At 55.3% G+C, this 26,614-nt stretch overlaps 2 protein-coding genes across 3 annotated transcripts; one reads left to right on the top strand and one right to left on the bottom strand.

Moving 5' to 3' along the window:
* Window positions 1-3,047: 3,047 nt before the first annotated feature.
* TMEM151B (transmembrane protein 151B) lies at window positions 3,048-10,280 on the top strand. The gene is made up of 3 exons (XM_019986365.2): window positions 3,048-3,350; window positions 5,456-5,896; window positions 6,309-10,280. Exons 1-3 carry the CDS (start codon window positions 3,225-3,227, stop codon window positions 7,443-7,445), a joined length of 1,704 nt encoding a protein of 567 aa, XP_019841924.2. The 5' UTR covers window positions 3,048-3,224; the 3' UTR covers window positions 7,446-10,280.
* On the bottom strand, window positions 9,595-26,614 carry TCTE1 (t-complex-associated-testis-expressed 1). 2 transcript variants are annotated; one of them, XM_070778060.1, is made up of 5 exons: window positions 26,529-26,614; window positions 17,293-17,668; window positions 15,146-15,714; window positions 12,698-13,147; window positions 9,595-11,155 (listed from the first exon to the last, which is right to left on the bottom strand). In XM_070778060.1, the coding sequence occupies exons 2-5, from the start codon at window positions 17,570-17,572 to the stop codon at window positions 10,946-10,948; spliced, it is 1,509 nt and encodes a 502-aa protein (XP_070634161.1). In that variant the 5' UTR covers window positions 17,573-17,668; window positions 26,529-26,614; the 3' UTR covers window positions 9,595-10,945. The 2 variants fall into 2 exon arrangements, with proteins under 2 accessions (XP_070634161.1, XP_070634162.1); XM_070778061.1 differs by lacking the exon at window positions 26,529-26,614 and adding an exon at window positions 25,189-26,478.

Below are 26,614 nucleotides of genomic sequence, written 5' to 3' on the forward strand. Positions count from 1 at the left end.
GAGCATGAGAGGGTGAAGAGCCATGAGGGGAAAGCCCAAGGAAAATGAGGCATCTCCTTCCCTTGGGGTCACTGTGACTTCAGACATCCTCAACTTCCTCCCCTGACCTGTTCCTCTCCCAATCTCAAAGGCTGGAGCAAAAATACAAACCTTAACCACTTCAAAATCATCTCCATTTTAAAGCTGGGAAGCTGAGGCCCAGAAAGGTGACTTGACTTGCCCAAGGTCAAACAATCTGAAAGTGTAGAGCTGTGTTTTCCTGTTCCTGATACACAACTTTAAAAATGTTTTCAGTGAGGGACTTCCCTGGTAGTCCAAAGGTTAAGACTTTGAGCTGCCAGTTCAGGGGCTCAAGTTCGATTCCTTGTCAAGGAACTAGATCCTGCATGCCACAACTAAGCCCCGGTGCAGGTGCAGCCAAATACAAACAAACAAACAAACAATGTTTTCAGTGACTTTCTTTCCTTCATGAAGGTCTAAGAAGTTGGGAGCATCCGAGCCCTTTCCAAGGACACAAGAACTCAAGGGTGTGCAGTGAGCACCTCTGTTATACCCAGAGGCTGATTTTAAGGAAAAACCTACCCCATTAACCTAGCAGAAACCTACCCGTGTCTGGCTCTAAATCCTAACACGTATGTGGCAGCCCCTTTTCTGGCCACATGAGGTCAGCATTGAGTCACTGACTGCTTCCAGCACCTAGTCTGCACTCCAATAGGAAGCCCTTCTCAGTACAATTTAGGAATGGGGACAAGGATCATGGCAGTGTCATCTGGAAAGATGACCTGGGGACTTTGACTCAAGTCACAGCATGATCCAGGTCCTGTCTTCATTCCCTCAGTCCCACCCAGTCTTCTCCAAGGTCCTCTTCTCTCTCTTGTTTTCTGGTTCCCTTTGTCACGCTCCCACTCCCCATCTCTGCCCACTCCAGCCAGACTCATCTTCAGGAAACAGGCCCAGTTGCCATGGTGACCAGCTGGTCAGCTGGCTCCTTCCACAGCCCCCTTTTTTCTCTGGGCTTCCAAGGAGGGGTAATGCATGTGTATGGAGAAAGGGGAGGTGGTCTTTTATCTCTTGAAAGCTCTGGGGTTGGCCAAAAGAAGTTGAGCTATCTCTCTTCCAAAGCCCCCTGAAGTGGAGCCAGGAAGGCAGTGGGGCTGGAGGACAGGAGGAAGATTAGAACAACTAAATGGGGAGTGTGAAGATCCTATCTGGGTTAGGAAAGGCCAGGATTAGGACCTCTGCTCTCTATCTGCAGTAAGTACTGAATTAGGTGAAATGAACTGAAACCAGAAGAGGAGTTAGAATTAGTTGTGGGCAGGACTTCTCAAAAATTATGGGTAGGAGAGAGATATTGAAATGAGCCAGCAAGTGAGATTCCTCCTCTGCCATGGGGATGAAGGAGAACCATGCCTTTTGGGATCATACTCTCCCTTGGTTTGGGCAGGGAGGATGGACTCACTGACCTGGGGAGGATCACACAGGCTGGGTAGTACTGAGGTGACAGGCAGACTGAGAGCCCCCTTCACCTTCCCTGGAAAGAGAAGAGTAGCAACGTGGAGACAGGACCAAGAGTAGAGGGGTGGGTGTGTGGGTGAAGGCAGAGGCTCTTCTGCCCCAGATGAGGGGCAGGACTGTCGGCAGAGCAGTGGGCTTGTCCTCTATTCCCAAAGATCAGATATCCAGGCTTTGCCTCAAGCTGACCTCCGACCCCTGAATATCCCCATGGACTTTTGAATGGGAAAGGTCTGGATTCTAGGACCACTCTGTGAGTATCAGCAGGTGACCTTGAGTAAGCCCCTCACCTCCTCTCTGCCTTGGTTCCTTGTGGGTAAATGGGGAAAGTCACTATATGTCAAAGACTAATGTAGCATATGACACACAACAGCCTTCCTTAGGACTGTGCACACAGATGGATCAAGCACAGCCTTCATCTTATTCTTTCATAATGACAGGCTTCCATGTCCTTCTTCCCCGTTAGACTTTGTGCTCCTTGAAGATGGGAAATTGTATTTTGCCTTTCTATACAGGGCACAGTAGATTCTTAATACTTTTTTATTGAATGGGTGCATTCAGGAATGAATGAATGGCAGCTTTCTTTCTGCCCCTAACTGGGGTGGGAAAGAGCACTGTGGGTGGATGACATGAAGGGACAGGCGACCTGCAGTCACTCAGCCTGGCCTGTGACCTATGACTTGGCCTCCTACACCCAAAGTCAGAGCTTTAGAGATTGTTCAGTCAACTTTCTCACTGCACAAATGGGGAAACTAAGGCTCGGAGAGGGGAAGGCATTTGCCCAAGGTCACACAGCTAATGACAGAGACAGGATTAAGAATCTCTTCTCAGGTTTCCTGATCTCCAGTCTAGGGCAATGTACACACTTCATTGCTTCTTTGGGGCTCTTCTTCTAGGATAGAGAGCTAGTTCAGTGAAGGCTGGTTTCAATATCCTCTTTTCTGCCCTCTGCTAGTCCTTCCTCACATCCAGCTCCGATCCGTTCCTTTTCAGCCTTTCCCAACCTTGTTCAGCAGGGTCCGGCCTCTGAAGTCTGGCTCCTGCCTTAACCCTTTACCATCCAACTGAGAATGAGGATCTTGCCTAGGGTTCCCAAACTCAATTTCCTCTCCCCACCCTCAGCCCTGGGAACTTGCGAGACCCAACGGTGGGGAGGGATGTTAGTTGGCCGCTGGCGCCCCCTCCGTGAATAGACGGAGAGGAGTTTGGGCTTAGTTTCTCCTCCTCGGAAGAAGAATGGCGGGGGTGCGGGTAGTGAGCGGGGCTGGGAGAGAAGAAGGGGTGCCGGGAGCCCCTGTTGCTTGTCCCCTTTGGGGTGGCTGTTAGGTAGGCTTGGGGAAGGCGGAGTTTGGGGGGCCGGGGGCGGGGCTCCTGTGCTGGGAGGAAGAGGGGGGGCGCGCTGGCTCCAGCTCCGCTCAGACAAAAGGCGGCGGCGGGAGCGGGCGGGAGGCGGAGCGGCGCCGCGAGGGCCTCAAGGTGACACCCGCCCCCGGCCCCGGCCCCCCCCAGCCCGGCCCCCCAGCCCGCCTCCCCATCCCCATCCCCAAGCCCCTTACCCGTGGTGCCCTTTCCAGGCCCCCTCCCCCCGGCGGGGGGTGGGGAGCAGCGAGGGCCCCGCCCCCTCTGCCCCCCTCCCCAGGGCCGGCGCAGGATGCCCCCGGCCCCCGGCAGCCCCCCGGGAGGCCCTGAGCTCGACGCGCCCCCTCTACGCCATGTCCCCCCCTGGCTCGGCCGCGGGAGAGAGCGGCGGCGGTGGCGGCGGCGGCGGTGGCGGCCCCGGGGTCCCGGAGGAGCCCACGGCGGCGGCGGCTACGGACGAGGGCCCCGCCCGAGAGGAGGTGAGAGCCGGTGGCGCCCCTTCCCCGGGCGCGGTCGTCCCTTCCCCGGGCGTGGCGCCCCTTCCCCCGCCGGTTCCGCCGCAGCGCGCCCGGCGCCCCGCACCCCGAGCCGGCAGCCGCAGCCGCAGTCCCGCGCCGCTGCCCCCGCCCGGCGGCGGGAGCTGTCCGCGGTGTCGGGGAAGGGGCCGCGCCGGGGGCGGGGCTCGGGGGGGTCCCGGGCAGGGGGAGGGGCCTAGGGGCGGAGCCTCGCGGACCCCGGGTGAGTGGGGGTGGGGACGGTAGCCGGGATCCTATCTCGCGGAGGGAGATGCTCTCTAGAAGGCCAGGAAGGGTGACTTGGAGGGGCTGCGGAAGGCAGGAGAGTACCTGCCAGGTCCACGGAGGAAACGGTGGTGTTACCTGAGCTGGGGTCCTAAGAAGGTCAAATGTGTGCAGAAGTCATCCCCCCTGAGGTCACTGGGACTGTTTGTGTGGGGGATGTGCGCCTCTCTCATCCAACGTCCGTGTAGCATCCCCCTCCAGGGGACTCCCAGAAATCCTTCCAGGTGTTGGTGCCAAGCATACCTACCCCTCGTTGGGGGCATACTAAACCTGGAGACAAAGCGATGAAGGAAAGTACCAGGGGCTCCCCAATCTCCCATGCACGCTCGTGCACACACTGCACACTGCCCTAGGGCAGAAGCACACAGGCAGGACTGCAGGGAGGGCCCCTTTCACACGCACTCTCACTGGGACAAGCACACACTCAAGTGGGCATGCAAAGGGGCACATATGCACTCCCCAGGGGTGAGGCTCCCACAAAGGCACATGCACCCTAATCTTGTCTGCATGTGCTGAGTACTCTTTCCTAACCCAGCCACCTATCTGTACTTCCAGATCTTTCCTTGGATTTCACACCAGTCCAGGGCCAACTGCCTGTTATTGTGCCTTTCCTCTCTCCACCTTCTCTCCCTTCCCCTGGGGAGCCTCCAGGTCCAGGCAGGGGAATGGAAAGAATAAGTCAGGATCTCAGCAGGAGGGTGTGTGGGGGGTTCCTAAAGCTAGACGGTGGGGGGAGCAGAGGGAAAGCCCAGGCCGCCACCAGACATCTGACTCAGTATACTTGTCCTTGAGTGGCTGTGGGTGCCAGCACCCAGAATGCAAAGAGAATGAGGCCCTGCTTTCAGGAGCACCTGTCTAGTGGAGGAGCCAGACGCATAAACAACTCACCAGGACCACCGCAGGGCAGAACATGATTTAGTGCTTTAACAAGCCTGGGTACTGAGAACTGTTTTCTCTTGACAAAGGGCTGGGCCGCAAATATCTTCTTCCTTGCCTCCCACTCCCACCCCTGTCTCCCATCCCCTTTCCCCAGCCATATGCCTCTGCCCATCTGGATATTTCCTCCTGGACCACCTGCTGCTCAGGGACACAAACCCACTGCTTTCCATCTTAGAACAGGGGTAGGATGTTAGGGAGACTTGCTAGGGACCTGGGGTCCAGAGTGTGGGGAAGGAGACAGCACTTGGGGTTTCTTGGGAGGTATGAGGGAGGTGGATGGGTCCAAGGAAGTGGCTCCTCCTGGAAGAAGGGAGGGCCCCACCTATGAAGTGGGAAGGGGATGTCAGTGGGCCCCTCCCTCCTTTCCTAGAATACCTGGAAGGGGTCTGGGCTGGGGACCTGCCTTCGCTGATGCCTGTCTGTCCTCCTTGTCTTCCCTACCCACACCTTCTCCTGTTTCACTGTCATCTTTTTATCTGTCTTTGGACTATTCCTCTGGGTGCCATCCTATCCATCTGTGTCTTCTTTGCTACCTGGGCCTTCTCCCTCCACCCCTGGCTCTGATCCCTCTGCCTCTTGGGGTATCTCTCTCTGCACTTCCCCAAACTGGCATTCTGTTCCTTTTTCCTGTCCTCATGGCTCACTCTGGGTCACTTCTGTGTTTACCTCTGGTCCTGGCCTCCCATCTTGGTCTGACTCTTCTCTCCACATCCTTGTCTGTCTCTGCCTGTCATTTCGGGTGCTGGCCTCTGGCCCTCCCTTCCCGCATTCATCTCTGTACTGGGTCCTTGCCACTCCGTCTCACTCCCCAATCATCTCGGCCCTTTGCCTGCCCATCTGAGCAGCAGCGTCCCATCCAGCCCTCTTTCACCAAGTCCCTCTGCCGTGAGTCCCACTGGAAGTGCCTGCTGCTCTCGCTGCTCATGTACGGCTGCCTGGGGGCGGTGGCCTGGTGCCACGTCACCACAGTGACCCGCCTCACCTTCAGCAGCGCCTACCAGGGCAACAGCCTCATGTACCACGACAGCCCCTGCTCCAACGGCTATGTCTACATCCCCCTGGCCTTCCTGCTCATGCTGTATGCCGTCTACCTGGTGGAGTGCTGGCATTGCCAAGCCCGCCACGAGCTGCAGCACCGGGTGGACGTGAGCAGCGTGCGAGAGCGCGTGGGCCGCATGCAGCAGGCCACGCCCTGTATCTGGTGGAAGGCCATCAGCTACCACTACGTCCGCCGCACGCGCCAAGTCACCCGATACCGCAATGGAGACGCCTACACCACCACCCAGGTGAGGAGCTGAAGGGGAGCACAGGCTGGTGGTCCAGATGGGAGGGGGGTGGTTGCTGGGACCCTGCCCGACTGTCCCCAGGGAGAGCACAGCCAGCAGTGAGCTCTTGTGGGCACTGCCACAGGAGAGCAATAACCACCACCATAATAATAACAGCAAACATTAGCAGACAGGTTCTGCTCTAAGTACTTAACCAATATCAAAGTCAAACAGCTAGTATATGGTGGAGCTGGGATTCGAAGCCCGGCAGTCTTGACTCCAGGGTCTGTCTCTGGAGATAAGATCCTACCTGGCTCCAACCGGGAGCTAAGCCAGGACAGGCTGAGGGTTCCATCAGGCGCCAAGAGCCGCCAGAGGGCGGACGAGGGTGAGCGGACTGAAGCGACTCCCGCCGCCTTCCCCGGCGCCGCAGGTCTACCATGAGCGCGTGAACACGCACGTGGCCGAGGCTGAGTTCGACTACGCGCGCTGTGGCGTCCGCGATGTGTCCAAGGCGCTGGTGGGGCTGGAGGGCGCGCCGGCCACACGACTGCGCTTCACCAAGTGCTTCAGTTTCGCCAGCGTGGAGGCCGAGAACGCGTACCTGTGCCAGCGCGCGCGCTTCTTCGCCGAGAACGAGGGCCTGGACGACTACATGGAGGCGCGCGAGGGCATGCATCTCAAGAACGTGGACTTCCGCGAGTTCATGGTGGCCTTCCCCGACCCGGCCAGGCCGCCCTGGTACGCCTGCTCGTCCGCCTTCTGGGCCGCGGCGCTGCTCACGCTGTCGTGGCCGCTGCGCGTGCTGGCCGAGTACCGCACGGCCTACGCGCACTACCATGTAGAAAAGCTCTTTGGCCTGGAGGGCCCGGGTTCGGCGAGTGGCAGCGCCGGCGGCGGCCTCAGTCCCAGCGACGAGCTGCTGCCGCCGCTCACGCACCGCCTGCCGCGGGTCAACACGGTGGACAGCACGGAGCTCGAGTGGCACATCCGCTCCAACCAGCAGCTGGTGCCCAGCTACTCGGAGGCGGTGCTCATGGACCTGGCGGGGCTGGGCGCGCGCTGCGCTGGGGGCGCGGCCGGGGGCTACGCCCCCACCTGCCGCTACGGCGGGGTGGGTGGACCGGGAGCGGCGGGCCTGGCCCCGTACCGGCGCAGCTGCGAGCACTGCCAGCGCGCCGTTAGTAGCTCGTCCATCTTCTCGCGCAGCGCCCTGAGCATCTGCGCTAGCCCGCGGGCCGCCCCGGGGCCCGGAGGAGTTGGGGCGGGCTGCGGGGGCAGCCGTTTCTCTCTCGGCCGCCTCTACGGTTCCCGGCGCAGCTGCCTGTGGCGCAGCCGGAGCGGGAGCGTCAACGAGGCGAGCTGCCCTACCGAGCAGACGCGACTGTCCAGCCAGGCCAGCATGGGGGACGACGAGGAGGACGACGACGAGGAGGAGGCCGGGCCGCCGCCGCCCTACCACGACGCCCTCTACTTCCCGGTGCTCATTGTGCACCGTCAGGAGGGGTGTCTGGGCCACAGCCACCGGCCGCTGCACCGCCACGGCTCCTGCGTAGAGACTTCACTGTGACCCCGGGTCCCGGGACCGGCCCGACGGTCTCCTTCCCTGCCCCTTGCCGGACGGCGCGTCCCGCGGGTGGAGCAGGGGGAGTCATGAGTGTGGCCGAGGCCGTGCTGGGAACGGTGGGGGTGGGGAGGTGGGAGGTGAGGGGGCGTGGGCCAGACTCAGATGGGGCCGATCCGATACCACCCCCCCCCCCCACCTTCCTGTACATAAAGAGACAGCTGGGGGCAGGGGAGACAATCCCACCCCGGCAGAGCCGTCTCTTCCAGGCCTGCCCGCCCCTGAGTTCCTAGGGGGTCACCTCCCTTTGCGACACACACACTCGCACATTGGAGATTCCCTGTCCCGCCTTTCAATGGATCCAATGACTGTTACGTGGCGACTGCGCCCTGGGACCCGCCTTGGGCTCCGTCTCCAGGGAGAGGCCCTCGCTGTGCAGCTGGGGAGGTTTGGAGGCCAGGGGGGAAGGGCCGCCCGGCTTTCTTTCCTCGCTGCAGCCTGATCCTGCCGGCGCCTCTCTCTACCAAGGGGGCAGCGGTTCGGAGAACAGCAGGGCTGGCTTTCAGCCAAGCTAATGAATTCGGTGGGTCTGAGGCCGGGCCCAGGTGTCAGCCATGGTACTCCATCTCAAAGCCCTGGAGATGTTGCTCTCCTCTTCTTGGCACTGGCCCCGACAAGATCCGAAGATCGGGATTTCCTTTAGCCACTCTCACCGCTGTTGTTTATCTCCCTGGGCCCCCGGGAGGTTGGGTCCTGGGGGGACCGTACTCACCACAGCTCTCCTTCCCCAGCCTGCTCCCTGGCTCTGAAGAGCTGTTGCCAGGGTGAGGGGGAAGGCAAACTGTGGAGGGCAGTGCACCTCAGTCCTTTAAACTTCAGCTTCCTTGCCTAGGTTCTGGGAGGGCACCTCCTTCGGGTGGCATTCCTTCAAGCTGACCAAGGCGTACGACTCAGCGGGGAGACTAGGAACAGGCCTGGGTGACAACAGAGAACTCAGGAAGCAAGTGGGAGTCAAAGAGGAGAGGGTCATGAAAAGACCCTCAAAGGTGGGGGTGTCCGTGGGGACTGCCCCTTGGCTCCCCCGTGTTGGTGGGGAGGAGTGGATAGTGGTCGTCCGCAAGCTGAGGCTCTGAGGGGCTGAGGACCTTGTCTCGAGCCCAGCTGGAAGCTCCGTTCCAGTGGCGGGGTCAGAGGCAGGCATTCTCTAAATCTTGCCTGATCCCTCTGTCCTCCCCTAGCCCGTGAGCTGAAGCCCTGCTGTGTGTCCCAGGGTCCTCAAAGGGGCATGCTGTCACCACCCCAGGGCGCTGGCCCCATGTGCTGTCCCCCACCACTCCTACCCTGATGTGCTTCTGTGTGCATGTCTGTGTACAAAACCCCTGCCCCCCCAGCTCCCCTGGCTAACGTTTTCCCAGCTGACTTAGTGCCCAGGGAGTGAGCTCACATTTGCAGCCAGAGAGGATAACCCTCGGTCTTGAGGCTCGCCCCTGATGCTTCTCACTTCATCTGAGCCATCAGAGCCACTCCTCTCCCCTCTTCCTCCAGCCTGGCCAGGCCCGCACCGCCCGGGGCATGGCCTCCACCTATGCAACATCTCCTTTGGCTCCCCTGCTCCCCTTCCCTGGGGAGTTGGTGGGGGCACAGATTGTGGGGACACCATGGCCTGTGGCGCATTGGGGTTGAGCTTAACTTTCAGGTGGAGATGGCTGAGTGAGAAGGGGAGGAGGCCGGAGAAGGGGAGGCTTGGGCAGGAGGGGACAGCTGCCCACTAGGTTTCCCTGGGCAGCAGTGCCCACCTACCTGCCAGCACTGTGCTCTTCAGGGGCCTAGGGGTTGGAGCGCCCCTCTTTCCTTTGAATGGATGTCTGCGAGGTACAGGTGGCGAGCTGTGGCCTTGGCACCCAGTTCTTGGCCAGCTGGCACCCAGATGTCACACCCTTGTCTGGGGCATCCTGGCCACCTCATGGCTCTGGGGAAGGGAGGAACTCAGCTCCCTGCCTCAGGCAGATGCCTGAGACAGAGCCTGAGCTGGGAGGAAGGGAGAGGGGAGGGGCTGTGATTATATTTGCCTGTATTGACCATTTCTGCCTAGGTCTTCTCACACTGACAGCCTCACACCTCCCACATACGCACAGACTTAGAGAGAAACCAAGTCTTTGGTCTGTTTTCTTGGTAGCTTTATTGATTGCCAGGGAAAACGAAAACCAGAAAAATTAATCTCTAAAATTAAACTTTACACTGAATGTTCTTGTTTCTCTAATTAGAACCTCTGCTAGCAGCTGTGGCTATGTACACTCACACACTCACACACACCCTCACACCTGTAAGTTTGCACTCTGGAACTGTCAGAGGGTGTCAGGCACAGACAGACTTGAAGGTGCCCAGACAGGTACACACGTGCGGTCACTCCCAAGCCCGCTTTGGTGCTCTGCTCCGTGCCTGCTTGTTGGAAGGAGTCCCTGGAAAGCGCTCCTAGGCTGTGGTTGCAGCCTGTGACCCACCCTTTGGAAACGGGGCTGGGGGTTCGGTCTGCAGAGGATGGGCCCTGGGGCTCAGCCTGAATCCGTCAGGAGATCCTCTCATGGCCTCATGGGGAGATGTGATTCCTGTGGGTGTGGCCCCAGGGCGGGCGGTCATAGTGATGGGGACTCGTGGAGGGTGCCTGGAGGGTTTCATGTGTCCTGGGACAAGGGCTTGTGGGGTGGGCTGGGCCTGGCTGGGGAGAAGACAGGTCTCTGTCAACTGGGTGCATCACACTGTGGCCTTTCTGTCGTGGATTTCCAAGCGCAAAGATTGTATAAATCAATCTGGTGGATAATAAAGTTGCGGATGACTCACTGACCTCCCTCCCAGGGTCACACCTCTCTCACCATCTCCCAGTTCTGTGAGCAGCTCTTTGAGGAGGCTGATAGGTCTGAGCCCCTCCCGTCACCTTTGTTTCCTCCTGCCCAGGTTGGGGGTGGGGTGGACTAGGGGTGGCGTGACCTGCAGAACTGGAAGACTTAAGCAGAGTCAAGGAAGAGGGAGGTGGCATCTGCAGGGTGAGGGTGGAAGAGCCAGGCAGAGCTCTGCTGAATCCTGGGGTGGAGGAGACAGTGTGTGTTTGAAGGTCAAGAGGTCAAGGATCTGTCCGGTAGAGAACAATGGTGGGGAGGAGGGTGACTGGGGAGATGGGCAGCCCCTGGAGGAGAGTCTGGGCCTCACAGTCTCCAAGGGTCGGCTTTCTGTATTCTTGGAAGTAGTCAGTCATTTCAGTGAGTCCGTTCATATCCTCTCCCTAGGTACCAGGGCTAAGTCCCACTTTCTACCTCTATCCCAGGCTCCTTCCTCTCCTCACAGATCCCTGCAGAACCTCAATCGCTCACCCCAAGGATAGTCTTGGTCTCCCCTCTCCCGCCCTCGGGACCGGGGTGACCCTCAAGAGCAGGCATGGCAGGGGCATGAAATGAGGGGTGGGGCTGGGGCAGTGACCCAGGTCTGGCCACTGCCCCAGCCCTGTTCCCGTCTTATCCCGCAGGGTTCTCAGGGCCCTTGACAGTGACTGGGGACATGAAGTGGCTGGGATTCAGGGCCCGCTGGCGGGCTGCTTCGCGGTTGGCACAGAGGGCCTGGCCGATGAGGTACTCGCTCTCCTGAGCGATGTCTGACAGGCGCAAATCAAACTCCAGGAGGGTCTTGTTGTCTGACATGCCTTCCAGGAGCTGCTTCCCGCCATCCTGGGTCAGGAATACAAGGGAAAGGGTCACTTTCCACCATGACTCAGGACCACACACACATGGGTGGATGTGTGCACACGTACACATCCTGATACACAGACATGACGGGAACAACTTCACAACACAATTCCTACTTTGTGTAGCGTTTTCTATCCTGTTCCATCTTATTCTCTGAGAAAAATGGTGCTTGCAATTCACTACATTGACTTTTCAGCCCCAGTGGTTTGAAAAGGGTGGTGCTGCGGCAGTGACAATGACTCCATTCTTCTGGTTCAGCCACGAGCACGGGAGACACATCTGGCTCGTGAGATATAAGGAAGAAGTTTGGAGGGAGTGGCATCTGGAAAGCTTTTTCTCGTAAAAGAGAAGGAAAGAGAGGAGTGGTCTCCTTTTTTTCTGCCTCTGAGCGTAGCCCTGTGGGAAGTACAGCCGCCGTCTTGGGCCCATGAGAGTCACACAAGAGACAACAGGGTCATGGGGCTGGGTAGGCAGAGCAGAGGTGGCTCAGAAGCACTGAGCCAAGGAACCCACCAACCCCAGAACCCCCTTCTCCCGGGCTTCTGATTATGGGACACAGTGAACATTCCTCTTGTTTAAGCCATTTCCCATTCAAGCTTTCTGTTACTTGTAGCCAAGAGCATTCTCTCTGGAGTCAGTGTCTGTGAGCCCGACTGTCCTCTGGGGAGGCTTGGTAAAGGGTGCAGGGCCCTAGCTGGAGTGCATGGAGGGCCCTCTTCTCTAGGCCTCACAGTTTCAGCCCCTTCTGGGTTGGGTGGCCCTCGCCCAGTAAGAAAAATTTCCTGTTGGGAGGCAGAATGCTGGTTTTCTATGGTTGTGACAAAACCGTATGTTGCAAAGTCAACTCAACAGGTCACCGAAGCATCTTTTTTAAAAATAGCAGACATTATACAAGAAAACATCAGCATATATCACAAGCAGTGCAAGTTAAATTTCAATTACGTTATATCGATGTATGTGTTCACTAGGTGCTCATGCAAATTGCATTTCTTACTCTGAGACTTGGTCAAGATTTGAAAGACACTGTCTGTTGGGAAGGACCCAGGCTTTCAACCTGACTGGATGCTCTTGGGCAACTCACTAACCTCTCTGAGACTATTTTCCATCTATAAAGCGGGGGCTATTTTACTAGATAAGTTGAGGGCTAAAGAAAAACTAACGGATACTGGGTGCCTAGCATAGTACAGAATCCCGAGTAGTAGCAACAACTAGTAAATACTGAGGACCTAGCCAGTATCTGCAATGGTTAACTGCTTTACAGTTATAACTCGTTTAATCCTTCCATTAACCACACTTAGAGGTAGATGCTATTACTATTTGCGTTTTACAGATGGGGAAATGGAGGTCCCAAAGGTTAAGTAACTTTAACCAAGTGCTAAATGGCAGAGCTGGGGTGAGAACTGGGTAAAGCCTGTGGTCCTAGCAATTTCCCGGTAAGCACCGGCAGCAGTCAGATTCCAAGCCCTCCGCCCAAGCCCCCAGGGCTTCCCCTTGGCCCTGCGTGCCCCAGAAGCCATAGCTCACCAGCCCGATGTGGTTGCAGGACAGGTTGATGCTGGTGAGTGTGGTGTTGATGGTGAGCACTTGGGATAGGAGGGTCGCGGTGGGCTCGGACAGCTCGTTGCCCCCGAGGTGCAGCGTGGTGAGACACTTGTTGGTATGCAGGGCGTGGGCGAGCGCCTGGCCGCCCTCATCCTCGATGCAGTTGAGGCGCAGGTTGAGGGAGATGAGGTTGCTGTTGTGCCCCAGGGCGTGAGCCAGAGAATGGGCGCCGGGCGCACGCACCTGGTTGTTGGCGAGGTTGAGCACGCGCAGACGGCTGTGGCTCAGCAGCTTGGCGGCAGCGCGCGCGCCCCGGTCCCCGATGAGGTTGTGCGACAGGTCCAGCTCCTCCAGGGCCGGGTGGTCCAGGAGGCTGCGGATTAGGATGCGTGCCTTGTCGTCATCCACCTTGCTTCGGGTCAGCCTGAAGATCTGTGGGCAGCAGGAAGAACGTGCCTGCCTACATACCTCCCCCAGGTAGAGGAGGGAGCCCCAGGAACTCCTGAGGTTCTGCTCTTTCAAGAACCTGGCTAGGGGGAAGTCTTCCCTGGCTGTCCGGTGCCTGGGGTTCTGAGCTCCCAGTGCAGGGGGCTCAGATTAGATCCCTGGTATGGGAGGTGGATCCCACATGCTGCAATAAAGATAGAAGACCCCACATGCTGCAGCTGTGCGTGTGTGCTCAGTCCCTTCAGTCGTGTCCAACTCTTTGTGACCCTATGACTTGTACTCCACCAGGCTTCTCTGTCTGCGGGATTCTCCCGGCAAGAATACTGGAGTGGGTTGCCATGCCCTCCTCCAGGGGATGCCCCCGACCCAGGGATCGAACCCACATCTCCTGCGTCTCCTGCATTGCAGGATTCTTTACTGCTTGAGTCATCAGGGAAGCCCATGTTGCATATGGGACCCACCCAAATAAATAAATAGTAAAAAGAGAGAGAGAAGAACTTGGCTGGGAAGGGGGAGAGAGGTGGAGCAGTAAGGGATAAAGGATTCGACCACCTGGCTGGCTTTTGGGCAGGGCAGGTCTACCCAGCATGATAGTGGTGCAGATTTGGTGGCGACTGGTAGGGAAAAAACTACCACTTATTGAGTAATGACTACGTGCTGGGCATGCTGCTGCAACATTCCATAGCCATGATCTCTAACCCTTGGCATCCTAGTGAGATAGAACAAGTCCTCTGCATTTTACAGGAGAAAATGGAGGCTTTGAGTGGAAACCTCATTTGCCCAGAGTCAAACGGTGATTAAGCCGTGGAGGCAGGTTTTGAATCCAGGTCTGTTGGATGAGTCAGCCCTTCGCTGCACCCTCCTAGACTTTTGTGAGGTGATACCCCACTCTAGTTTTGATTTGCATTGCTCTAACAATTAGCTAAGTTGAGCATCTTTTCAAGTGCCTGTTGGCCATCTTTGGAGAAATGTGTAGGTCTTCTGGACATTTTTGGATTGGGCTGTTTTGTTGTTGTTATTGAGTTGTATGAGCCGCTTGTATGTTATGGAAACCAAGCCTTGTCTGTTGCATTGTTTGCAAATATTTTTCCCAGTCTGAATGTTGTTTCTTTGTTTTATGGTTTCCTTTGCTGTGCAAAAGCTTATGCATTTGATTAGGATCCATTTGGTTTTGTTTTTATACATTGGTTTTAAACACATGCAAGTTTCTTCTTAAGGAAACCCAAACCCCTCATTGTTACTGCTCTACCTTTCTCTCCTTTCACAGCCAAGTTCTTGAAAAAGCTGATCTGTCTCCTCACCTCTCACTTTTTCCACAAATGCCTCTGATCTGGACTCTGCTCCTGGCACTCCACCGACATAGCTTCCCCTCAGTGACCTCCAAGTTTGCTACATCCGGTCCTCAGCTCCATCCCACCCCACTGCTGCTCACCCCTCTTCTTGAAACGCCTCCCTCCCTGGACTCTATGATACAATGTCATGTCCTCCTTTTCCTCCTCCTCTGATTCTTGGCATGCTCTCTTTCTTCCAACCAGAATATTTGGGACATACTTAACCTAAAAAATAAAAAATTCATTGTGTATCTGAAATTCAGATTTAACTGGACATCCCGTATTTTTATTGGTAAACTCTATTTGAGTTGCAATTTCACTTTTATATGATTGCTGATTAGTGCCTTTTATCCCCACCAGACTGTCAGCTGGAGGGCACAAATGGTCTAATTGTGCTCACTGCGGAATCTTCAGCACCTAGGACAGGGCCCCGGGTGCAGTCGCCTGTTGGATTAATAGCTGGTGAATGGGCCCGGCAGAACCTTCTGCGTTTCTGCATTCCCAGAACCCAGCTTGGTTCAGGGCCACCAAGGACAACGAGCGAGAAGGAAATAGGAGCAAGAAGGCGGTGATGGAGGAGGAGGGGAAGGGGAGAGGGACTCAGAAAGATGCTGAGAATGGGAGGTAGGGGGAGGCTGGGGGTAGGTGGTACCTTGAGGGTGTGGCAGGCCTTGACGGTGGCCGCCAGGGAGTGGCAATCGCGGTAGGTGAAGAGGAAGAGGTTCCACTCGAAGTTCATGCCACAGTCCTTCACACCGTATACCAGGTCCAGCTCCTCCAGATGGCTCAGGCCAGCCACCAGGTTGTCCAGTTGGTAGTGGTCCATGGCTGGTTCCTCCATCTCCCCTTCGCTGCCGGAATCGGATTGATCCCCGCCGCGGGGCGGGGCCGGGAGCTGCACGGGCGGAAGGAACTGATCCACCCGGATGGCGCGCACGTAGTTCCTGCAGAGCGGCAGCAGGTTGAGGATCACGGCGGGGTCGGTGGTGTTCGGGATGAAGTGTTTCAGCAGGTTCTCCAGGTGCAGCTCAAAGAACATGCGCTTCCAGCTACCGCCGTGATTGTCCACGTGGCACACGGGCCACCGCTGCGTGCAGCAGCGGCGCCAGTAACTCTCATCATCGATCAGGTTGGCGGTCACAGCCAGCGGCAGGTCAGGAGACAGGTGGTTCAGGACCTTCTTCTGATGCTCTGGGAGCAGCTGCTTCAGGATGGGGTTGTCTTTGGGAGCAAGAATAGGCAAATGGAGGCACAGTGTTGGGGACACTGCACTGTGGTGCCCTGGGTTCAGCCTGTCTGTCTGGGGGCACCCAGGAAAGAGGAAGACCCTCCTCTGCCTTCAGGGAGCCCCAGTCTGTGAGAAGAGATAGCCTTCATTCCCAGGGAGGCCTGATCTGAGGAGGGACACACCATCCTTAATCTGGGGTGGTCCTGGTTGAAGGTGGACATCTTAGCATCTGGTCTCAGGGAGCTCTCTGTCTGAGACAGAATCCCAGGTCCAGCCCTCAGTTTTTTCTTAATCTAGCAGAGGAGGTAACTCCTGATTTCAGAGGCTCCCAATGTGATTTGATTCATTCATTTCAAAACAAAAGCTTTTTTTTTTTTTGAGCACCTACTATGTACCACAGGCTTCCTAGTTGGTGCTAGTGATAAAGAACCTGCCTGCCAATGCAGGAGACATAAAAGAGGCAGAGACATGAGTTTGATTCCCGGGTCAGGAAGATTTCTTGGAGGAGGGCGTGGCAACCCACTCCAGCATTCTTGCCTGGAGAATCCCACGGATTGAGGAGCCTGGAGTGCGACAGTCCATAGGGTCACAAGGAGTCAAACACGACTGAAGTGACTGAGCATACATGCACACACTACGTACCGCATACTATCCTTCCACCCTAAGTGCTGAAGATACAAGAGTGAACAAAACCGAGGGAGGCGCTCCATCTTACTAGTGGAGGCAGACTGTAAACAGGTCTAATGAATATATTGTAGGCCTGGTGGTGACAGGTGCCGTAGACAACACGATGGCCCTGTCCTCAGAGAGCTCCCCCTCTGGTAGGAGAGGTTGCCGACTCATCTTTGAAAAGGATGAACATTAACAGAAACTAAAGTACTGGACAAACCAAGGATCTATACACGTCCATAGAAGAGAGAGTGGAGGATGGTCAACCAGGGAGGGCTTTCTAGTGGAGGAGGTAGATGTGGTTTGGGCCAGGCTTTGCTGGAGAGAGTGGGAAAAGGAAGGAGAGGGCCTAGATGTAGAGGGCACAGAGCGGGATGGGGGAGGGGTCTGGTGGGGCCTGGGAGGGGGGATGGCTGGAGAAACTGACTTGGCCTCAGGGTAGGCAGAAGGGAGGAGGTGAGTGGGGATGAGGACATTTTCCTAAAGAAAATCAGTCCTGAACATTCACTGGAAGGACTGATGCTGAAGCTGAAGCTCCAATACATTGGCCACCTGATGCAAAGAGCTGACTCATTAGAAAAGACCCTGATGCTGGCAAAGATTGAAGGCAGGAGAAGGGGATGACAGAGGGCGAGATGGTTGGATGGCATCACCAACTCTATGGACGTGAGTTTGAGCAAGCTCTGGGAGATGGTGAAGACAGGGAAACCTGGCGTGCTGCAGTCCACGGGTTTGCAAAGATTCGGACATGACCAAGGGACTGAACAAGACAAGAGGACATTGTAGGAGAAGGCAGGGGCTGCCCCCAGACCCAGCTCTGAGGCCTGGCCTCAAGGCAGTCCCCTCCCACCCTGCCCCACTCCTGGCCTTCTTGCTCCCAAGCGAGGAGGGGACAGACTCACTCTGGAAGTTCTTGACAATGTGCTGAATGCAGAGCTCTGTGAGGAGGGGCACGATGGCCAGCGACCACTCAGCATCCTCAGCGATGATCCTGCGCATCCGCCGGACCCCAGACCCAGAACCTGGGCCTGTGGACTTAGCCAGGGGTGGGATAATCGGGGTGGGCTTTGAGGGCTGTGGGGCTGAGCTCAAAGTTTGGCCCACAGTGGAAGACCGGTCCTGGGTGGAGGTTGAGGACCGGCTGGGGATTGACGGTGACTCTGTTGTCTGGGTATCCTGCATGCTGGGGGTTGGCAACACAGGGACAGGTGGCCCCTTGGTGATGGCCTCGTGACGGGGAGCTTCTCAGACAGGCAGATCCTGGGTGCTGGCAGGAACCTGGAGAAAGAGGAGCAGGAAGGGTTGTTATTTTGGAGGGTTTCGGTGGGCATTTACCAACAGACATAGCACAGGGTGGTTCTGAAGGGCCAGTCTCTGGACTAGAGCAGGTCCAGGTACACACCCCACCAGCTGGGTGGCCTTGGGCCGGTTATTGAAGCTTTTTGAGTTTCAGATGCTTCCCCTGTGAAATGAGGATAGCAGTTACCAATAAGATGATTGGGAAGAGTGACTAAAATAATGCATCCGAAGAGGCATAGCTTTCTGTGACACACGAAGCTGTAGCAAGCAGCAGAACCACATTTCAGACAATAATAGCTATGCAGTAATTACAAGCAATTGCTGTATGCTGTCCCTTTTTTTAGTTTTTTATGTATATCAGCTCATTTGATTCTCACAGAAGCCTTTTTGAGATAGGCGCTGATGGACTAATTTTTTTCTGATGTGAAACTGAAGCTCAGAGAGGTGAACTGAGTTGCCTAAAGTTACACAGCTTATATATAACAAAGGTGGATTAAAAGTCTATTGGGACTTCCTTGGTGGTCCTCTGGTTAAGAATCTGCCTGCCAGTGCAGGGGATATGGGTTCTATCCTTGGTTGGGGAAGATCCCACATTCCACAGGGCAGCTAAGCCTGTGTGCCCACTCTCCACACCTAGAGAAAGCCCCAAAGACCCCGTACAGAAACAAAGACCCCATACAGCCAAAAATTTGTACATAAATACAACAACAACAACTCAGTCTATCAAGTTCAGCCAAAAGGCTGAGGTATGATAAACGTTTAGTTCAAAACAGCTCCCTGCCACTAAGCATTTTACAGAAAAACAACTGCCTAACCAGGAGGAGGGGATGAAGAACAGTACTCGCCAATTGAAGTATAGAAATAGAAATAGAATGGCTGCCCAAATGCAAGCCACACAGACTATTTAAAAACTTCTCCTATAGACACTAAGAAAGGAAAGAGAAAACAAGTGAAATTAACTTTATGTTTAACCCAATATGTCCAAAATATTTAAACATGTAATCAATATAAAAATTAATATATATATATAATTATTAGGTATATGTATTTAAACCTTCAAAATCTGATGGCTAGTGACTACTGTTTTGGGCAGTGCAGGCCAGAAGGGAAGGCTAGGGAAACCAGACCCATACCCTGCCCAGGGCATCAGCACCTTCTCCTCTTCCCTCAGTGGGCTTTAGCTTGCCCCTCCCTCAATCTCCCCATCCCAGTCTTCCTATTTCTCCCAGGCTCCGGGCATTCCAGACAGCAGCAGCGGGAAAGTGTGGGAGGCTACAAGGCAGCTAAATCTGAGGCTGAGGACAGAGGATATATCCGGGCATGCCGTCACCCCGTTTGTCCATTCCTGCACCCATGCTGCAGTGTCCCCTCCCCAGGACCTCGGAAGAATTGGGTCTGCTCAGCCCAGCACGGAGCTCCCGCTCTGGGTTTGCTCCCCGACTCCATGCACTGGGTAGTGGCCGGTGGGCAGGAACACTGTGAACTAGCAAAGGTGTCCTTGGCAGATGGAGGGGACCAGATGGTGCTCCCCAGTCCTCCAGGCATCTCAAGGAGGAAGAGCCTGGCTGTGTGAATGTGTGTGTGTGTGTGAGAGAGAGAGAGAGAGGAAGGAAGGGAGGGGGGGAGAGAGAGAGAGAGAGACAGGAGGGGGCAGTATAAGGAAGATATCTATGTATTTTGGTGACACACTTATGCAAATAAAATGCAAATTGACAAACAGATTGGGTCCATGCATTGTGGGACAAGCAGCTGGCGCTTTTTGACTCATGGTCCCTCCGAGGGTGTGGCTGGGAGGGGATGCTGCTTGGAGGCCCCAGATGACTTGGCATTTCTGGCTCTGCCAGGCACTTGCTGTGTGACCTTGGCCAAGTTACTCGGTCTGAGTGCCAGTTTCCTTATCCATCAAAGGGCACAGTAATATCTTCCTCTGCAGGCTTCGTGGAGATTCCCCTGAGATAATACTTGAATCATATTCATAATATTTGATAGGAGTGGGACTTCCCTGGTGTTCCAGTGGTTAAGAATCCGCCTTGCAATGCAGGGGACACAGGTTTGATCCCTGGTTGGGGAACTAAGATCCCATGTGCTCTGGAGCAACTAAGCCCACGAAACCACAAAAAAACGGAGTCCGTGTGCCGCAACACAAGAGCCTGCAGGAGGCAATGAAGGCACTGTGTTCTGAACAAATAAATAAACATTTTTAAAACTATTTGGCAGAAGTACTGGAGTGGGTGTGTGGACGGAGGCATTCTGAGGGACAGCGGTTTGGGCTGGGGAGGTAAAGCCCTAGAGACCTGCTTCTGGGTACTAACCTGAGATGGTGTCTTTGAGTGAGGTGCTTCCCTTCATCCAGGGGACACGTGAGGGCAAGGTGGTGGTGGTGTTCAGGTCTGGACAGGAGGGGGTGGGGTGGAGGGCTGGCAGACTGGGCCAGAGGAGGAGGACAACAGGCCAGCCCTGTTCCCACCAGCTCCGCGTCTGGACGCCTGGGGCTCCCTCCACAGTTTTGGTCTAACACATTCCGGGATTCCCCTTGGTCCCAGACGCAACCCAGGACAGCCTTTGGGCCATGCCTGTGGGAGCAGAACCTAGCGTGGCTCTCCAGGCCTCTCTCACAGAACTGCCTGGCTTCACCATCCTGTTCAGTGGTCCCTTCTGCTCCCCGGGAAGCCATATGTTGGGAGACCCTTCCTGGGGCCTAGCAGGGTGCTCCCAGGAACAGGATGGCCTGTTCTCACCATCTAATGCCTCACTGTCTTAGGACCTGGCTCCTCAGGTCTGGTCCTAACTGCCTGGCCGCTGTTTGGAGCCCGGAGCCTTCTCTGGTAGGACGCTGCACGACCTGCCTGGGGCTTGGTCCAAGTCCCTGAGCCATCGCCTCAGAAGGAGGGACACGGTGGCCCTGCACGTGCTCCATGTGCTTGGCTGATATAAACAAGAATCCCTACGGTCCCGCAACATTCACAGAGACCTCCATACCCCGAGGTCTGATGTCATGTTAAAGGCAAATGTTGATAATGTTAACCTCATAATAAGGTCAGATTGGTAGTTTTCACTTATCGTGTCTTGATTTTTTTAAAAAAACTCAACATCACAGAAATATTTTTGGCAAGCAATTTGTTACCAGATAGAGGATTCTTCTAAGAAGGCTTTTAGTTCCAAATTTTTTTTTTATATATATACATACCTAAAAGAATCAATCAAATATAAAGCAGAGTATGTTTCGAAGGATAATGAGCACGATGAACTCTTTGCCTGCCAGTTACTAATGTTACAAAGATGGCATCAAGTCACACACCCAAACCTGTTCTTCTCAACCACCACTGGGCTGCCGCTCTCTCAACTCTTCCCCCCGGCCTCTCGGACATTCTCCAGAGGCTTCCAACACAGGCTCCTCTGACTCTGCCCACCCCTCAGGGTTGAGCCTTGCCTGCCCTGTTCGTCCTCTTGCTGGGCTGCAGCTCCCCCATCCCCTCTGAGCTCCAGACTCATGGCCACTGGCCACCTCGAGGCGCCTGCAGCCTCAGTCTGCCCGCCAAGAGCACTCAGTGCCTCCGCCAAGGCTCTCCTCCTCCTGGCTGCTTACCTTGGCCAGAGGCACCAGGAGCTACCCAGGTGTGTGAACCTGGAAGCTGGGGACTCACCTCTCTCCCTCAGTACCAGCTCCCCCAACCTGGTCACTGCAGTTTCCCCTCAGTTCTGACTCCCTCCCCTGCGGTCCCTCCTCTCCCTTCCTGCTGTGGCCTCAGCTCAGGGCCTCATTGTCCATTGTCCTTGTAGCTGCAGCTGCCCCGCACCTGGGTGTGTACCAGCACCCAGCCTTCTCACAGCTGTCCTGGCAGGGCTCTGGGTAAGCCCCTGGCTCCTCAACTCAGTGCAGAAGGCCCTCCATGGCCGGATGCTCTGTTTGAAATAAACCCCTCTCTGCATCTTGAATACGGCAGACTAATCTGCGCCACCCAGCCTTTGCTCAAGCCACTTTCTGCCTGGAAGGCCTTTCCTGCAGTCTCTGCCCGGGGAAGCAGACCAGCACTGGTATTTTGAGCCTGAACTCAAACACCATTTCCCCTCTGGAGTCTTTGGCTTTTCTTATCTCCCCCTTCTCTTTGTCAGATCCTTAGTACCTGTGTCGCTTCAGTGGACTAACAACCCTCTCCTCACACCCACACTGGACTGTGGGCTCCTCCAGGTGTGAGGACTATTTCTATTTTTTTTGGACTGTGCTATGCGGCATGTGGGATCTTAGTTCCCCAGCTAGGGATGGAACCCTGCATTGGGAGCATGAAGTCTTAGCCACTGGACCACCAGGGAAGTCCTCTTTTACTTGTTTTTTTCTCTCTAATCCCTAACCCGGTATCAGGTCTGCCAGGGAGGCAGCTGCCGTTCTGGGCTGCCCCACCTCCCTCTGATCACAGATTCTGGCCAATAGGAGTGCCCTGTATTGGTTCAGGGGTGCACCTGATATCAGCCAATCAGAGTCCTCCCTGGGATTTGTCCAAGTGGAGGTAGACAGAAGGACACACGTCCTTGAAGGATACAGATCCCCTGCTGCTGGAAGCTGTTTCCCTTCACACGGAAAAGGCCGGTCTGCGGCAGCAGGAGGAAGTGCTGCCTGGCGGAGACCAGCAGGAGAGGGAGGTGGACAGAGGGCACCAGGCACCTCCCGTCCCCAGTCCTCATCGCTGAAGGCCCTCTGACGGCCTCCTTCAGTTCTGAGACCTGACTTGATGGCCTTCCAGCAAGTCTCTCTTGCTGAAGCTAAGAATTGGGTTTCTGCCCCTTTATGACCAAAAGGTCCTCACTATGTGGGTAGGCTTACTGTTTTGTGAATGAAATTATGGGAACAATCCCAGATCAGTAGATGAACTAGTTCAACAGGATGGCCAGAAGCTGCCTGGCTGTTCCTGATGTCTACCTCTGGTGGCCTGTTCCTCTCCTGACCACCCGAGCCTCCAACTCCACCTCCCGTCTCTTTGCTGACAGCATCATCAACGTACAGCAGCTCAGCACTTAAAAGTTACAAGTTTCTGGGACTTTCCTGTTGATCCAGTGGTTAAGAATATGTCCTGCAATGCAGGGCATATGGGTTCGATCCCTGGTCAGGGAACTAGGATCCCACATGCTGCGGAGCAGCTAAGCCCATGAGCGCGACTAAGACTGGATGCAGCCAGACAAATAAATATTAAAAAAAAACAAAGTTACAAGCGTCATTCAGAGCGTTTCTCTTGTTAGAGTCTTATTCTACACTGGAGTTGGGGCAGGCGTCTCAACCCCATTTTATGGATGAAGAAACTGAAGACCAGACCGGGAAATAACTGGCCCCTGGATATATAGGAGGGCTGGGGCCGGATCAGGAGCTTGGCTGCCCTAACCACAACGCCCTGCTCTCCCAGTCACTTTTCCATCTTCCACTAGAAAAGAAAAAAGTCTGTTCTTGTTCCCAGGGAAGCAGGCGTCCTGTCTTCACTGCAGACAGGATGTGTCGGGGAGGGTCTCCCCAGGCTGGAAGAGCGACTAGGTCCGTGGCACCCCACGATGGGAATTTCAGGCCCCTGACGAAAGACACACCTGTTACAGTAAAATGCATTTCCTCCCTAACGAAACGAAATCTTAACAGGCTGTACATGTGTGTATACATCCCTATGTGAACCCTGCACTGCTATTTAATTTTATTTTGTCGTTGCACAGCATGGCTTACGGGATCTTAGCTTCCTGACTGAGGGAACCAAGGGGTTGAAGCCAGGCCACAGCTGTGAAAGGGTTGAGTTCTAACCAGTGGACTGCCAGGGAATTCCCGAGTGAGTGCCTCTTGTGCCATCAGCAGGTGTGCCCCCTCGAAGGGCACACCCTGCCCTCAGATGGGGCAAGTGGGGGCAACCAGTGACCCTTCATCTCCTGGACCTACAAGGCCTCACACGCTATGGCGCCAACATCAACCCTGCCACAACCCCTGAGGAAAGGTGACTCCTCCTCCCCCTCCCCTGGTCCCAGCTGTGTCCTCAGGACCAGCATCCAGGTCCTGAAATAACATTCAGTTCTTAACTCACAGGGTTAAGTGTTAGGGTCTGCTCTCTACATGCCCAAACACAGGCAATAGAAAGGGACGAGATGTCCTAGTTTGGGCAGGGTTGTCCTCATTTTTGATGGTGGACAAGTGTTCTGTGAACCACCTCCTTGTCTATACATAGCTCTGATTTATTGTATTCTAGGCCAAGTGGCTCAGTGGTAAAGAATCTACATGCCAATGTAGAAGACACAGGGTAGATCCCTGGGTCAGGAAGATCCCCTGGAGAAGGGCATGGTAACCCATTCTAGTATTGTTGCCTTGAGAATTCCACGGACAGAGGAGCCTGGTGGGCTACAGTGCATGGGGTCGCAAAGAGTTGGACTTGACTGAGCATGCACACATGCAGCAGCCCAGCAGGCCCTCAGTAGTGTGTGCACAGGAGGAGGCAGCATAACTAACAGCTAGCTCAGGATTCAGGAGTTACACCGCCTGAGGTCCAATCTCCACTCTGTCCCCAACATCTGGGAGAATCTGGCAAGTCATGCAACCCCATTAAGCCTCCATCTCTTTATCTGTAATATGGGATAGTAACTGGGGTTCCTACTTCATAAGATTATCCAGAGGATTAAAGGAGCTAATGTGTGTGCATGCTTGCGTGCTAAGTCGCTTCAGTCATGCCTGACTCTTTGCAACCCCATGTACTGTAGCCCCGCCAAGCTCTTCGGTCCATGGAATCCTCCAGGCAAGAATACTGGAGTGGGTTGCCATTTCCTCTTCCAGGGATCTTCCCGAGGATTGAACCTGCATCTCTTGTGTCTTCTGCACTGGCAGTCAGGTTCTGTACCATTCGTGCCACCTGGGAAGCCCTGAAGTGAAAGTGTCAGTCACTCAGTCATGACTGGTTCTTGGTGAGCCCATGGATGACAGCCCACCAGGCTCCTCTGTCCATGCAATTCCCCTGGCAAGAATACTGGAGTGGGTTGCCGTGCCCTTGTCCAGGGATATTCCCGACCTAAGGACTGAACCTATGTCTCCTGCATCTCCTGCATTGGAGGCAGATTCTTTGCTGTCCGAACCACCAGGAAACACGTGTGAGACATTCTGTATAGTGTTGGGCCCAGAGTCAACACTCAAGGCAAGTGTTAGATATCATGACAAAGATGTTAGATGCTGTACCTATATAAACCTATGAAATCTTCAGACTTATTATTGACAAATATTGTTATTATAACACCATTATCCTCATTTCACAAACAGAAAAACAGAGGCTTAGAGAACTTAAGTAACTTGCTAAGCATCACATAGTAAATGGAGAAGCTAAACTCTGAACCCATGTCTGTCCAAAGCTGTTCCTCACTTCCCTGCACAAAAGCAGAGACAAATCACTTGGGATTGCTTCCTAAATTGCCCAGACTCAGTTGTCATAGCACTTTTCCAGTGGGCTTCCCACTCTCTCCAGTGGGAGCCTGGGGTCACCCTCATCGGTGCTGACCTGAACAGTCCAGGCTCCCTCACTCCCTGTCCCTTGCAGTCTCAGGGTCCTTCTGCAGAACTGATGATCACTTCAGCTTTTGAGGCCCCAAGAGGATCCAAGAGATACCGCAGAGCTGTGCTCTCCTGCCCCGTTGGGCCCTCCATGTTCCTTCCAGACCTAGGGTTCAGTGCTCGAGTCTCCTGCACCTTCCCTCCTCTCAGAAACGTCTCCGACCTCCTCCATTTTTCTCAAGTGCCTAGTTAAATCCAAACGCTTTGGGCAGAGGCTCCACCTGCCTGCCCAAATGGGAAAGTTGAAGATGCTAGGGGAGGGGGAAGTCCTCTCCTTTTTCTGCTCACTACATCCCTGGTCCTCCCCTCTCTTCCTCTGAACTGAACAGAAGTGCCAGGCCTTCCTTAGGTTCTGTGAGGACCTCTGTGGCCTTGGACATCCCTTGTCCGGGGCTGGGCTTTGACATCCCGTATCCCCCAGCTTCTCTGATGGTGCTTCCTGCTTTCTCAGTCAGCTGCTCCTCAGGGCCCTGGCTTTTGTCTACATTTCCCCAATCCCTATCCTGCCTACTGTGTCAGACTCCACCTCAGGCCAAGTCATTTCCATTTGGGAATTCAGAGTTTGTGGAATCACAAAAGAGGGGCAAAAAAGCTTCCCTGACAGAGCTCTGGCCCAGCACCCCTGGTCTTTTGCTGGTGAGACAGTCTGCACACTTATCACACCCCTGGGCTAGGCTTTCCTCCCAACTGCCCACTTAGGTCTGTTGCCTTAAAAAAGAACTCCACCCTCATCCCTACCTTTGATTCAGACACCCGACCGGGGAAGCTCAGCTCCAAATGCCAGCAAGTCCCTCCCTCAACCCGCCTGAAGTGAAGGGGCCCTCCTTCTCCTTGGTGACCAAGGATAACCAGCCATGTCATGGGAGGGAGGGAGGTGTAGAAGCGTCTAGACCTGCGGGAAGGACTGCAGCCCCAGGAGCTGGGAATAGAGATCTGTCTTTCCAGGAAGGCTGGGGCCCTGGAACTAGGGACTGCTCTTCCCCATGACCAACTCTCACTCCACTTTCCCCTTCTCCATCTCGGGTGACCCTTCCCTGACTCGCAGAGACGGTTTGCAGTGGCTGTAGGGAGGAAGGAGGCACGGCCAACTTCATATGGGGTGGGGGCCTCCCATAGGTACAGGCCGGCCCTTCCTTCTCACGGGAGCCAAGGCCACCTGCAGATTTCGGCCGGGTGGGCGGACTCTGGGGCGTGCTCCCGTGCCCTGTCGGGGGAGTGGGGGCAGAGAGAGCTCAGCCCGCTAGGGGAGACCGGAGCCGGGTGTTCTTTCTCCAGAGGTTGCCTCACCGTTCCCGAGACCTGAGCGCTCGCCTTCCCGCAGGTCCCCACGAACGCCGGTTGTTAGGGACGCCGTGCGTCGCTAGGGGGCGGGC

The sequence above is a fragment of the Bos indicus genome, chromosome 23 (genome assembly GCF_029378745.1).
Source record: "Bos indicus isolate NIAB-ARS_2022 breed Sahiwal x Tharparkar chromosome 23, NIAB-ARS_B.indTharparkar_mat_pri_1.0, whole genome shotgun sequence".
Classification (NCBI taxonomy): domain Eukaryota; kingdom Metazoa; phylum Chordata; class Mammalia; order Artiodactyla; family Bovidae; genus Bos; species Bos indicus.